This window comes from Pteropus vampyrus, unplaced genomic scaffold (genome assembly GCF_000151845.1).
Source record: "Pteropus vampyrus isolate Shadow unplaced genomic scaffold, Pvam_2.0 Scaffold261, whole genome shotgun sequence".
Lineage (NCBI taxonomy): Eukaryota > Metazoa > Chordata > Mammalia > Chiroptera > Pteropodidae > Pteropus > Pteropus vampyrus.
In genome coordinates, this window is record NW_011889042.1 from 269,811 (window position 1) to 281,933 (window position 12,123).

Genomic DNA, 12,123 nt, shown 5'->3' on the forward strand with positions numbered 1-12,123 from the left:
CACACAGGAGAGCTGATGAAGTGGCCGAAAGACTGAAAAAATGAACTTTAAACTGATCCAGTAAAGGAACTTTGCTGCTGAGAACATACTAACCTGTCCACTTTGAGGCTTATTTTAATTCTGTGGAAATCCGTGCAAAGGTTTTAGCGTTTAGATTGTAACCTACTGGGCGAAAGGGGGGAACACAAATTGTTAGAGCACTGGAACACTAAGCAGTTTTTCTAAGTTATTTTCAAGTGTGCTGGGCTCGTTGGAAAACAGTTAAAATCTAACCCTTTTAGGTCTCCGACATACCCAAGTATGTGAAACGAGACAGTGCAGCTGATAGTGTAAACTTCCCGTTTTCTTAACAATGCAAACTGGATTGCCTCCCTCAACTCCCAGTTGGATACATCCCACCCAAATCCAGTTCTAGAGTGCCACACTTTTTCCAGCCTGTTCACAAATGACTTTTCGAAGTGAGGTTTCCCGCCATTTCAATTCCAGGAATGGAAGGTCTTTCCCCTTAGATTCGTGGGAGGCCTGACTCAACACGGCTTTCCCCGCAAGGCAAGCAGCTGAACGTCAAGGCCAGTAGGCTGCATTACTACTCAGGACTGAGTAAAGGGGTGACAGACCACGCTGCCTGAATAAGCGTTCAGCATGCACGGATAACCCGGAGGTCGAAAACCCCCACGGCAAAAGGAAAGCGAACGGGTAGTGCGCGGGCTCCGCGCCCGCGCTGCGAGAACGAAGCGCGGCCGTTGCAGGGAGGAGCGAGGGGTGGGGGCGGAGGGCGGGTTTTCCCCGACTCGGTTCGGGATTGGTCGGGCTCAGAGAACCGAGTGACGATAGCCCTGGAGGATGTCTGATTTGTGTGGTGGGCGCGGGCAGGCGGGGGAAACGCATTGCGCAGGCGCAGCTGCTCGGCTCTTGCCCTAGCGCTACGGCCCAGCTCTCGCGGACAAGTCCCGGCAACGCGCCCCCCCCTCCCTTTGGGACCGCCCCCTCCCCCTTCTCGGCGTCGTCGAAGGTAAACAATAGTTGGCCGGCGAGCGCCGAGTGCGTCTCCCGCCGCCGGATTCGGCGGGCTGCGTGAGACTGGCGGGATCCCGGCCAGCCGGCCATGGCGGGGCTGTACTCACTGGGAGTGAGCGTCTTCTCCGACCAGGGCGGGAGGAAGTACATGGAGGACGTTACTCAAATCGTGGTGGAGCCCGAGCCGACGGCTGAAGAAAAGCCCTTGCCGCGGCGATCGCTGTCTCAGTCATCGCCTCTGCAGCCGTCATCGCCGGCTCTTCCTGGCGGCGGAGCCCCGGGGAAAGGCCCAGCGGTGGCAGCGGGAGAAGCTCGCGACCCTCCCCCGGACTCTGGGGCCTCGCCGGCTCCTGGCCGCTGCTGTCGCCGCCGTTCCTCTGTGGCATTTTTCGCCGTGTGCGACGGGCACGGCGGGCGGGAAGCTGCACAGTTTGCCCGGGATCACTTATGGGGTTTCATCAAGAAGCAGAAGGGATTCACCTCATCCGAGCCGGCGAAGGTTTGCGCTGCCATCCGCAAGGGCTTCCTCGCTTGTCACCTCGCCATGTGGAAGAAATTGGGTAAGTTACCCGGCTTGTTTGGCGCCCGCCTCTTTTTCAGGCAGTTGAGGTTTTATAGTACCAGCACCGCGTGGGCCCCCTGCACCGAGAGCTCTGTCGAAGTGTACATTGATGGAAATGAACACTTCTTGGTCTAATAGCACTTTCCAGGGTGGAGGTCCGGAAAAACGAAGTGGCCCTGGGAAAGATAGGATTGTTGCCCCCCTGTAGCCGCTCCTCGCTTTATTTCCACCCTTCAAGGATCAATGGGAAGCCTCCCTCTTCCTCTGTGGCTTCAGTTTGGGTGGCAGCGGGGGAAAAAGTATTTTAAACATGGCGCCAGATTTTGGCCAAAGGGTGAATCGAAGACATGTTGCTCTTTGGGCCACGCGAAGGAACCAGGAGATAACAAAAATTAGAGTGTTTCCTTAGACTCTTGTAATTTTGCTCTTGAAGGACTTGTTCCTATCGGTTGCCTCCTATCCCTGGTGTCAGTTCTCCAAATTGATCCCAGGTGGCTGGTAGTTGGCGTGAACTGTAGGCTAATTTAAGAAGGCTAAAATGTAATCATTCGGCGACATAAAGTCTTGGAAAGAATTCAGTTGTTGTGATCATAAAGTGTTTTTAGGATCTTTATGCTTGTACTGCTTATGAAAAGCAAAAAGCGCAGAATGCGTTGTTAGCCCTTAAACTGGTCCCGCGTTAAGAATGTGTGTTAAATTCGGCCAGGGCTTTTTAATAATACAGTACACGTTTTTTGGGGGTAGTTGGCCTTAGTTATTTGCTGTCAGATAGTTCTTATCAGTTCCGAATTAAAAGTACTTGATAGTTGTAGCTGCCTGTCAAAGTAGCAAGAGATAAGGCGAATTTACTGATATGTTAAAAGGAAAGAGGCTTTAATGTCTAAAAATTCGGTGTGGTTGTAGTTTCATCTAAGCTTTAGGAATAGTTTTCTAAAGCAATGTTTCTGTATTCAGCTTATGTTATATAGTTATAGTTGCTTATCCATTTCTGTGAATGAATGGCATAAATCTTTTTTAGAGAAAAGGTAATACTTTTGTCATTAAAGAAAATCCTCTTGTTTATGGTAGCATAATGTTTATTTTCAGTAGAGAGAATAGTGTAAAGATTGGTCAAATACAGAACATTTTTTAAAAGGTATTGTAGAGTTGTAGGCTGGCTTCTTTCAAAGTCTGTTTTTTATTTGACTGGCTTTCTGCCAAGAATTACTTGATTGACTCATAGAACAACCAGTCCGCCTTTTGGAGGCGTTTCCCATCCAATCCCAGAGGCCCCTATTATGGATTTGTTTTGTTTTTGTGTAGGCGGAGCAGAGCTGGAAGCACTGCAGTATATTCCAGAAATATGCCATTTCATTGCCTGCAGTTGAAGTAGGAGTGGACAGCAAGACAAGATAGAGGAAGATTAGACACAAAGAACTAGAGTCCTGTTTATTTTGCAGTACACTTGGAGCAATGTGGATTTGCCATATATTTGAACTAAAAGGATAATGTATAAACCCTGTTACTTGAGCATTTTTTAATGAAGCAGGGACAATGCTTTTAAATGTGAATATGCATGTTTTTTGATGTACACGTACTTTTTAAATCAAGCTTTCTTTCCTGTGAGCATGGTTTAGAGCCTTATATACTAGACAAATGTAAAAGTTTGCTGTGTTCCACAGCCAACCTGTACTCCATCCTCAAAACTTGAATAGAAAAAGAGTGTGCTGAGTAAATGAAAATCAGGACACAGGAGATGCAGGTTTTATTTTTTTTAATTATACTTCAGTCCCAAATTCATGGATGGCTTCTCATTTTCTATAGAATAAACAATATAGTTTATAATCTACAGGGCCAAGCCATTCTCAGCCCAACTTCAGACTCCTTATTCAATTTTATCTGTTACACACATTTCTATCACATAAGTCTACTCATCTTTTTTTCTAGGGCACATTCCATTTTCTTGAATTCCCCCTCCTCTCTCATAAAAGAAAACTGAAAGATATACTCCTTGGTCTCTAAGTCAGTATATTTTCTTCTGAGAAGAGGTGTTTCTTTTGGAATTAAACATCCTTTGTTTTTACGTTTGTAGTACTCCTTGGGTTATAGCAGCTGTTCTCGGGAAACGTTTTGCCCTCCGAACCCTTAGTACTTTTAAATTATTGAAGACCACAAAGAACCTTTATGTGGGCTACATCTTTCTTTTTTACTATTTGAGAAATTAAAACTGAGAAATTAAAAAATTTATTGATCTATTAAATAAACATGTTAACATATTTTTAAATGAAAAATCACTTTTCCAAAATAAATATTGAAATAAGTATTCTCACATCTGCTTCTGTGTTAAGTCTGTTGCGCTGTCTTGTCTTGTTGAATTATATAAAGAAAAGGAAGTCTCACACATGTAGCAAGAAAAGGAAGAATAGTTTGCCTCTTCAGATAATTGTGGGTATTCTATACCAAAGTGGTATTTTCTTAAAGTTAGTCAAAATGGAATCTTAAACCTTATGAATGAACCTTTTGTCATTTTATATTAAGCTCCATTGGTCTGTCTTGCACTTTGAATGAATCTTTTATCCATGTGTGATTTTGTGACATGATGCATTGGTCGTTGGAAAATAATGGTTACTGAATTATGTAGATCTTCTAAATATTCATGCATTTTATTATACAATAGCAAAACAACACATTTGTTAATATCACTGATCTCATCAGACAAGTCTTAAAATTAGGAAGCTATCAAGTTCACTGTAGTGGATCCACATTTTCCAAAATGTGAGTTTTTAAGCAGCAATTAGAAATTTATCATTGGCAGCAGATACTCTCAGTTGTCTCTCTTGAAGTGGAAAGCTCATGTATTGATTTTGAAGACAACGTATGCCAAATACCCAAGTCTTATTAACACAGCTTATTAGTCTTTCAGGTGAAAATCATGGTGCATGAAAAATGTGACTAGTTCATTTCATAACTGACACAATCTCAAGTATTTTCCTCTAGACAGCCTGTTGTGCATACTTCCCTTTTTGCCATGTAGAATGTTAAAATACTCATATTCATAAGTGGAGGTTTAATAACATTAATTTTTATTGTCATCAAGAACATTCTTAAGTGGAACTAGTTTGCCTTTTTTTTTTTTTTTTTAAACTGTAAGTGGGTGGCTGTGGTGAAGACAATGACTACTAGTTCATTTTGATGCCACTGCCTTTGCTCCTGCACCAGCAGTTTTACTAACCACTGCTTTTGACTCATCAGTGCAAATGTCAACACAGTCAAAAAGGTAAATAAACTCTTAGAATTATTATGAAAATAGTTTTGGATTCGTGAAATCCCCGTAAAGATCACACAGACCGTTGTGAGATAGCCTGTATATTTTATCTGTCATTCAGCTAAATCTTGAGGTCTTTGAGGGCAAAGATTGCTTTACAACCCATCTTATTATCTCTTAGGGCTGACCATGCAATTCCTTGCCCAAAGTAGCTGCTAGTTTAGTTGAATTTCTATGGATGTAACAATTAAATTTTGCTTCCTTAAATTTTTTTAAAATTAAAAATTTTTTTCCTCCTTTTAAAACTGTAAAATAACACTTAAGATTTGCCACGTTAGCCAATTTTAGGTTTACAATTCAGTGGCAGTAAGTATATTTACAATATTGTGCAGCCATCTCCACTGTCTATTTTCAGAAATTGTTCATCATCCCAAACAGAAACTGTGCCCATTAAACAATAATTTCCTGTTACTCTCTTCTGCAGTTTCTGGTTACCTCTTTTTTACTTTCTGTTGCTATGAATTTGCCTATTCTAGGTGCTTGGTATAAGTGGAATGATAAAATACTTGTCTTTTTGTGTTTTATTTAACTTGGCGTAATATCTCTGAGGTTCATCCAAATTGTAGCATGTATCAGAATTTTCTTCCTTTTTAAGGCTAATAATAGTCTATTGTATGTATAGACCACATTTGGTTTTTTCATTCATCTGTTTATGGACATTTGGGTTTCCACATTTTAGCTTTTGTGAATAATGGTGCTGTTACCATATGTGTACAAGTATCTGTTTGAGTCTCTGTTTTCAGTTCTTTTGGATATAAAACCTAGAGGTGGAATTGCTGGCTCATATGATAATTCTATGTTTAACTTTCTGAGGAATCACCAAACTTTTCAGAGAAGCTGCGTCATTTTACATTACCCCTGGCAATGCCACAAGGGTTCTAATTTCTCCGTCCTTGCCAACACTTGTTATTTTCCTTTTAAAAAAAATTAGCCATACTAATGAGTATGAAAGACTTTCTTATATTTTTAAGGAATCCTTCCTCTCTTTCTAAGCCCTTCTTGATTTAAACTTCTCTAGCATCTTTCCAGTGCTATTTGTACTCTTTCCAAATTTACAAAGGCAAAATTATGTAGAAACTTTTGAATGATTTATTTTTGTCTCCAGGCAGAGGGATTTGCTAATTCCTCATGGAATGAGAGAGTATATGACTATATCCTTTTTTAAGTCATTTTTCTTCGTATTTAAAAATTTTTCATTACTTCTTGATCTTAAGTTATAGTATGTGCCTCATTTATGTATATTCACATGTATGGATGTACGAAATAATGTTTTAAAATTCGTATACTTTTTTAGGTTTATTCATTTGAAATAATGTTCTTATTACCTTTTTAGATAGTTCAAAGAAGATAGTGAACAAAGTCCACCCATTATTCCTGTGTATCATAGTTCATTGATGTATGTTATTAAGAGAGCCAATAGAAAGATAACACCATGCTATTGAAAGAAATGAAATGTGATCTCTGATGTGATTAAAGAAAATTTACCACAGTATTTGTAAAGGAAGATGAAGTAAAAGTTTTGTTTACTTACTTTGACTTAAGATCAGAGCATTTTACTTTAAAGAATATGACCAAAGGAATTATGAAGCAGATTTTAACCTAAATTGTTGGTTCTAAGTTTGACGGATAGTTTCCATCACCTTAAATTTAAAGACAGACAAATGCAGAAGGAAAATGGGAGGAGAGATAGAGGGAAAGATGGAGGGAGGATGTGAGATAGAGCTAAATTTAAAAAAAACGGTTAAATTGTGGAATTTTAAACCTGTGTCTTTGTTTTAGTTTGGTATTTTTCAGTTTTTATTATCAAGGACCTTAAGCCTCTCACACATTACATGATCTGGAAGAGTTTGCCATATTTATCAAGTACTAAGTTTTTCCATTTTTGTTAATCATTTATTACGAGATAATCAGTATAAGATAATCTTTGCTACCACGTTGTTGCAGATATCAATGGTTCATTATTTTTTATTACCAGATAGTATTTCATTGTATAGGTAAACCACAATTTGTTTATCCATTCACCTATTGATGGACGTTTGGGTTGTCTGAAGTTTTTGGCTGTTATGAATAAAGCTGATGTAAAGCGTTTATTTACAGTGGAAGTCCACTAATAAATATAGAAGGAATGATAAAACTAGAAAATCACATTTGATAACCATCACAATAATTGATTCAGGTAAGAAACATCAATGAATGGTAAAATAGTGGGTGAAAATTTGAGGAACAGAGTTATATTAGCTTCCTGGAGGTGCTGTAACCAACTAGCATAAATTGGGTGGCTTAAAATAGCAGAAATTTATTGGTTTCTCATGGTTTTGGAGGCCAAAAATCTGAAATCAAGGTGTCAGCAAGGCTGGTTCTTTTTTGGACGTTCAGAGGGAGAATCCGTTCCATGCTCTCTCCTAGCTTCTTCTGGTGGTCGCCAGCAATCCTTGACATTTCTTGGCTTGTAGTTGCATCACCCAGTCTCCACTGTCTTTATATCACTTCTCTGTGTGTCTTCTTCCCTTCTATTCTCTTTTCAGGACACTTGTCTTTGCATTTAGGTCCCACTCTAATCCAGGATGATCTCTTCTTAAGATTTTAAACCTAATTACATCCATGAAGACCCTTTGCCCAAATAAGGTCACATTAACAGGTTCTAGGTAGACATACATTTTATTGGGAGGGTACCATTTAACCCACTGTAAGGATATTTACATTGTTTCAGATTATCTTCCTATGAGATACTTATTGATTACATAAGGAAAAATATTATAGTGGAGAAACCTGATGAATATTACCTTAATCAAGTGATCAAAGGTAGAATCATTTTTAATGGGACAAATTGAAATTGTATGCTGCCTGCACTGAGATCATATTTAACATTTCTGTGATATTCCTGCCAAAATGCATAATCTGTATTACAAACATTGAGGAAACTTGAAACAAACCCAAATTGAGAGACATTCTGAAAATGATTGGCCTAGTATTCCTAAAATCCATCAAGGATACACTGAAAAATTGTTCCAGATTGAAATAGACTAAATAGGTATAGGTAAATATAACAAAGGATTCTGAATTTTATTTTTTTATTGTAAAGCATATTATTAGGATAATTAAAATTTGAATGAGGTTTGTAGATTAGATGGCAGTGGTATCCATGTTAATTTCCTGATTTTGACGGTTGTTTCTGCTTATATAGGAGAACGCCTTTGTAGGAGTTAGATACTATAATATTTGGGAGTGATGGGATTTCTTGTCAGCAGTTTACTTTCTATTGGTTCAAGAAAAAGAAATTCTTTAAATTATTCATGCAAAAAAAAGTAAACCTGAAGAAATGGGTCTCAGAAAGATCAGGAACCTGGATATCTCTGGGAACCTAGGTAGCAGTTTCATTGAGGTCCTGCTGCTGGATACATGCCAGATAGCCAAGGCTGTATTTATTTATTTCAGTAAAGAGAATAAATCAAAATCAGCAGCTGCATTTGGAATCACCATTTATTTGATGATGATACACTGTCATTTTCCAAGAGCTATTAGACTTTTGCAATGGTCAAACTATAGAATGGAATATATAGGATAGCACCCCTGCTTTCATGTTTAAATGGTGCCATCAGTCTTTGTGATTCTTTAAGAAATGTGGTAATGCTTTTAATTTGTTCTTTTGGAGAAGAGTATCATTGGTGGGGTGCTCTAAAGTCTTTCACTTGGCCTTTTTTACCATGATAGGCTTCTAGACCTATCAATTAAGAGCTATAAGGGGAAGCTATAAGGGGAAGTTGCTACAATTATTCAGGGACTAGACTAGCTGTTTAGTTGAGGTTTGAGATTTCACTGGGTTTCAGATGGGCTGGATTCAAAGTCCTATTTAGTACTTGACCTCCTTAGCTCTTGACTAATGAACTGTGGTTGTATTCTGTAGCCCCAGAATTATTATATTTGAGCCATTCATTCAGTAGTTACTAAATATGGGTATTTCTCATTCTTTGGTGTACAGCTGCGTATGAAAATGGCCACATATCACTTAGAAGAAGGTTAATAGTTCTTTAACTAAACTTGAAAGGTTTTGTTTTGTTTTGTTTTGTTTCTTGTTTTGTTTTTGGTTCTTTGAACCAAATAAGTTCTTGTGAGTGAACATTCTGGAAATTCAATTTTTCTTCTACTTGATTTGTCAGTTAGGTAACCCCTGCCAACTTTGCTTTTGGTAATTAACTCCCGATCTCTGCCACCTCAGGGTTCTTCCATCCCCACAGAGATCAGGGAACCCATTTTAGTTGCAGCCTCTTTTATTAGTATTCCTTACCTAGAGGGAAGAGTCAATAAAATGTGTTTAAAAGATTTTGGTGTTTCCCTAATTGCTTCCTAACCTTTAGAGTTGAAGAGAGAGTCTTCTGAGCCTTTCTTGGTTTGGATAAGTGGGATGCATGTGCATATAGTAGATTTAATCTAAGATCTCCCCAGGTCCTTGACTTGTTTCCTCTATATTATTGTGTTAGTTTTCTAGCCTGCCTTAACGAAGTACCAAAAATTGGTTGGCTTAAAGTAAAACAATGGAAATTTATTGTCTCACAGTTCTAGAAGACCAGAAGTCTAAAATCAGGATGGTGGCAGTACCATACCCTTTACTGTAAAATCTCTGAGGGGAATCCTTTGTCACCTCTTCTTATTTTTGGTATTTACCAGCAATAACCTGGCATTCCCTGACTTGTAGATGTATCACTCCAGTCACATGGTCATTTTCTCCCTATGTGTCTTCATTGCATCTTCCTTTTGTTTATCCCTGTGTACAAATTTACTCTTTTCATAAGAACACCCCATTTCCAAATAAAGTCACATTCCGAGTTGCTGGGTGTTAGGATTTCAACATAAATTTTTGAAGGGACAATTCATTCCATAACAATCATATTAATCTTTGTTTCTCAGAATCACATGGCATCTTAGGCCAATGTTGGGTCTACGTTTGCATTAGCTGACCTAGAAAAGTTTTAACCATAGTTCTGAGTTAGTATGCTGACTGCAGAACTACCTGCTTACTTTTTTCTTTATTGATAAATTCAGCCATGGACTGTTTGGTTACCATCTGTAATATGAACAAGAGTCCTGATGCCTTCTGCCCCTTATTGGTTCCATAACTAATTGACATTTTTCTGAGGACCAGTTGCCTGCAACCTACTCTGTGGTATTAGTTCTGAATGACAGTTCTTTGAAAATAACAGAAACTGACTCATTCTGATGCAGGACAGGGGTGAATCCCCTCCGTCCCCCAGTGGAGACTCAAGCCCTGCACTGAGAGTGGGAGAGTGAGGATTCTTGACTGTGTGCAGGAAAGAATTCAAGCACATGCCAGAGTTAGAGATAAAAGGAAAGTTTATTAAAGAAGGAATAATGCTCCATGAATGGCTCTTCATAGGCAGAATGAGAGGCAGAGCCAAAGTAAAGTTTATTAGAGAAGGAATATGCTGCATAGACAGAGCATGTTTTCCTCTCAGAGACAGAATGAGAGAAACAGACCACAAGTGTTCAAGGAATTCAGTTCATATGTCATTCTTAGTTTTTATGGATTAGTTTAAAGACTTTGTTTACCTGTTTTCCTTTGATAGTATGGGTAATGCAACATGAAAGGCATGCTAGCAATCTCAGCCTTTGTTCTATAGATTCCCCATGGTTTGGCTGTAGGGAATGAAGGGTTGGGTTTATTTTGTAAACTGTATGACTTAAAGACTGTTTTCCTTTCCTGGTGTGGCTAAATAGTTTGTTAGTAATCCCAGCAGGAATCTTTCTTTATTCTGTAGGCTTCCCTGTGATCTGGCAGCAGCCCAGTTATAGGCTCTGGTTTAACAGTAGTCAATTTATGTAGTTCTCATGCCTCTTCCCTATATTAAGTCTACAGTAAGGAGAGAAAAGAACTTGGAAATTTATTGGAAGGACATTAGGTAGTTCATAAGTCTCAAAATAGACAACCAGGGTATCTCTGAGGCTGTAGGTGACAGGAACTAGTGGAAACTCATTGAAAGGTTTTAGCCTCTGGAGTGAATCAGCTCCAGTATTTTTCTGGCTTATGCTTTTCTAAGACTCAAATATCTGAAAGAGTTTGACTTAGTTTAGGTCATTTCCCTATCATAGGCCAGGACATAGCAAGTTTTTCAGTTCCAATAAGCACTGCTTGCAGTAGAGGGAGGCTGTGTACTCCATATCAAAATCAGGATGCTAGTACTGGAAAGGGGAAGTGGGTGCTGGACAAGTGTGCACTATATATAGTACTATAAATAAAGGCTAAAATGAAAGCAACATAGCCTTTTAACTTCATTTGGGTTATTTCCTAAGGGAAGAAAATTTCTCAAAGCTGAATTATTTGGTTAAAGAATATATCTTTTTAATGGTTGTTGATATACATTTTCAGATTGCTTTCTGGAAGATTTTTACAGCTACTACTTTGGCATTAGCATTCTGTAAGAACTCTTAGCATAGTGATTAAGTGTATGTTGTATTATCTGGAATTTGAATCCCAGTTTCTCCACTTGCTACCTGTGTGACCTTGGGTAAAACCTCTGTGCCAGAGCATCCTCATTTCTAAAATAGAGAATGATAGTACTTACCTCTTGAGAGTTAATTGACTCAGTATGTATTAATTGGTACATGGTAAGTACACAAATACCCCAAGTTTTAAATTTATCACAGAGAGCATACACATTCTATACTTAAATAGCTTTACTTCAGAAATTTTATATTTTTCTGTTATAAAATTTATCAGTCTTTGTTTTAATGGCTCATGCAGTTTCTTGCTTAGAATACTTAAGTCAGTTCATATATTCTCTGAATACTGCCTTTTTAATATGCTCTTAGTTTTAAGACATTTTTTTAAAATTACAGGATTCAAGTGTAAAGTAGAAAACAAGGAAGACTAATTAAGGAAGAGAAATTATAAAGATGTCAGTTCCTTAATATATAAATTTACTGCAGTTTCAATCAGAACCTTACCGGAGTTTGTTTTTTAATTTGCAAGTTGCTTCTAAAATTCATCTGGAAAAAAATGTAAGAGGATATTGAAAAAGAAGAATAATTAAGGGATACTTGAACTCCCAATTATTAAAAAGTACCATAAATAGATTAGTAGGATGAGTCCAGAAATAGATCTGAGGCAAAATGTAGCATATGATAAAAGGTGACATTTCAAATGAATAGGGAAAGCAGTCAGTATTTTTAGATCATTGCAGAATATCTCTTTGTACGTATTAGTGCTTTTGACCTAAAATGTGAT

General features: G+C 38.3%; 1 protein-coding gene across 1 annotated transcript in view; it reads left to right on the top strand.

Annotated features, from left to right (window-relative positions):
- Positions 1-881: 881 nt before the first annotated feature.
- Positions 882-12,123, top strand: part of PPM1D (protein phosphatase, Mg2+/Mn2+ dependent 1D) — a 45,419-nt gene continuing 34,177 nt past the window's right edge. The window contains exon 1 of the mRNA XM_011375028.2: positions 882-1,577. Coding sequence (XP_011373330.1) covers positions 1,106-1,577 — 472 coding nt within the window. The 5' untranslated portion in view covers positions 882-1,105. The remainder of the gene's footprint in view (positions 1,578-12,123) is intronic.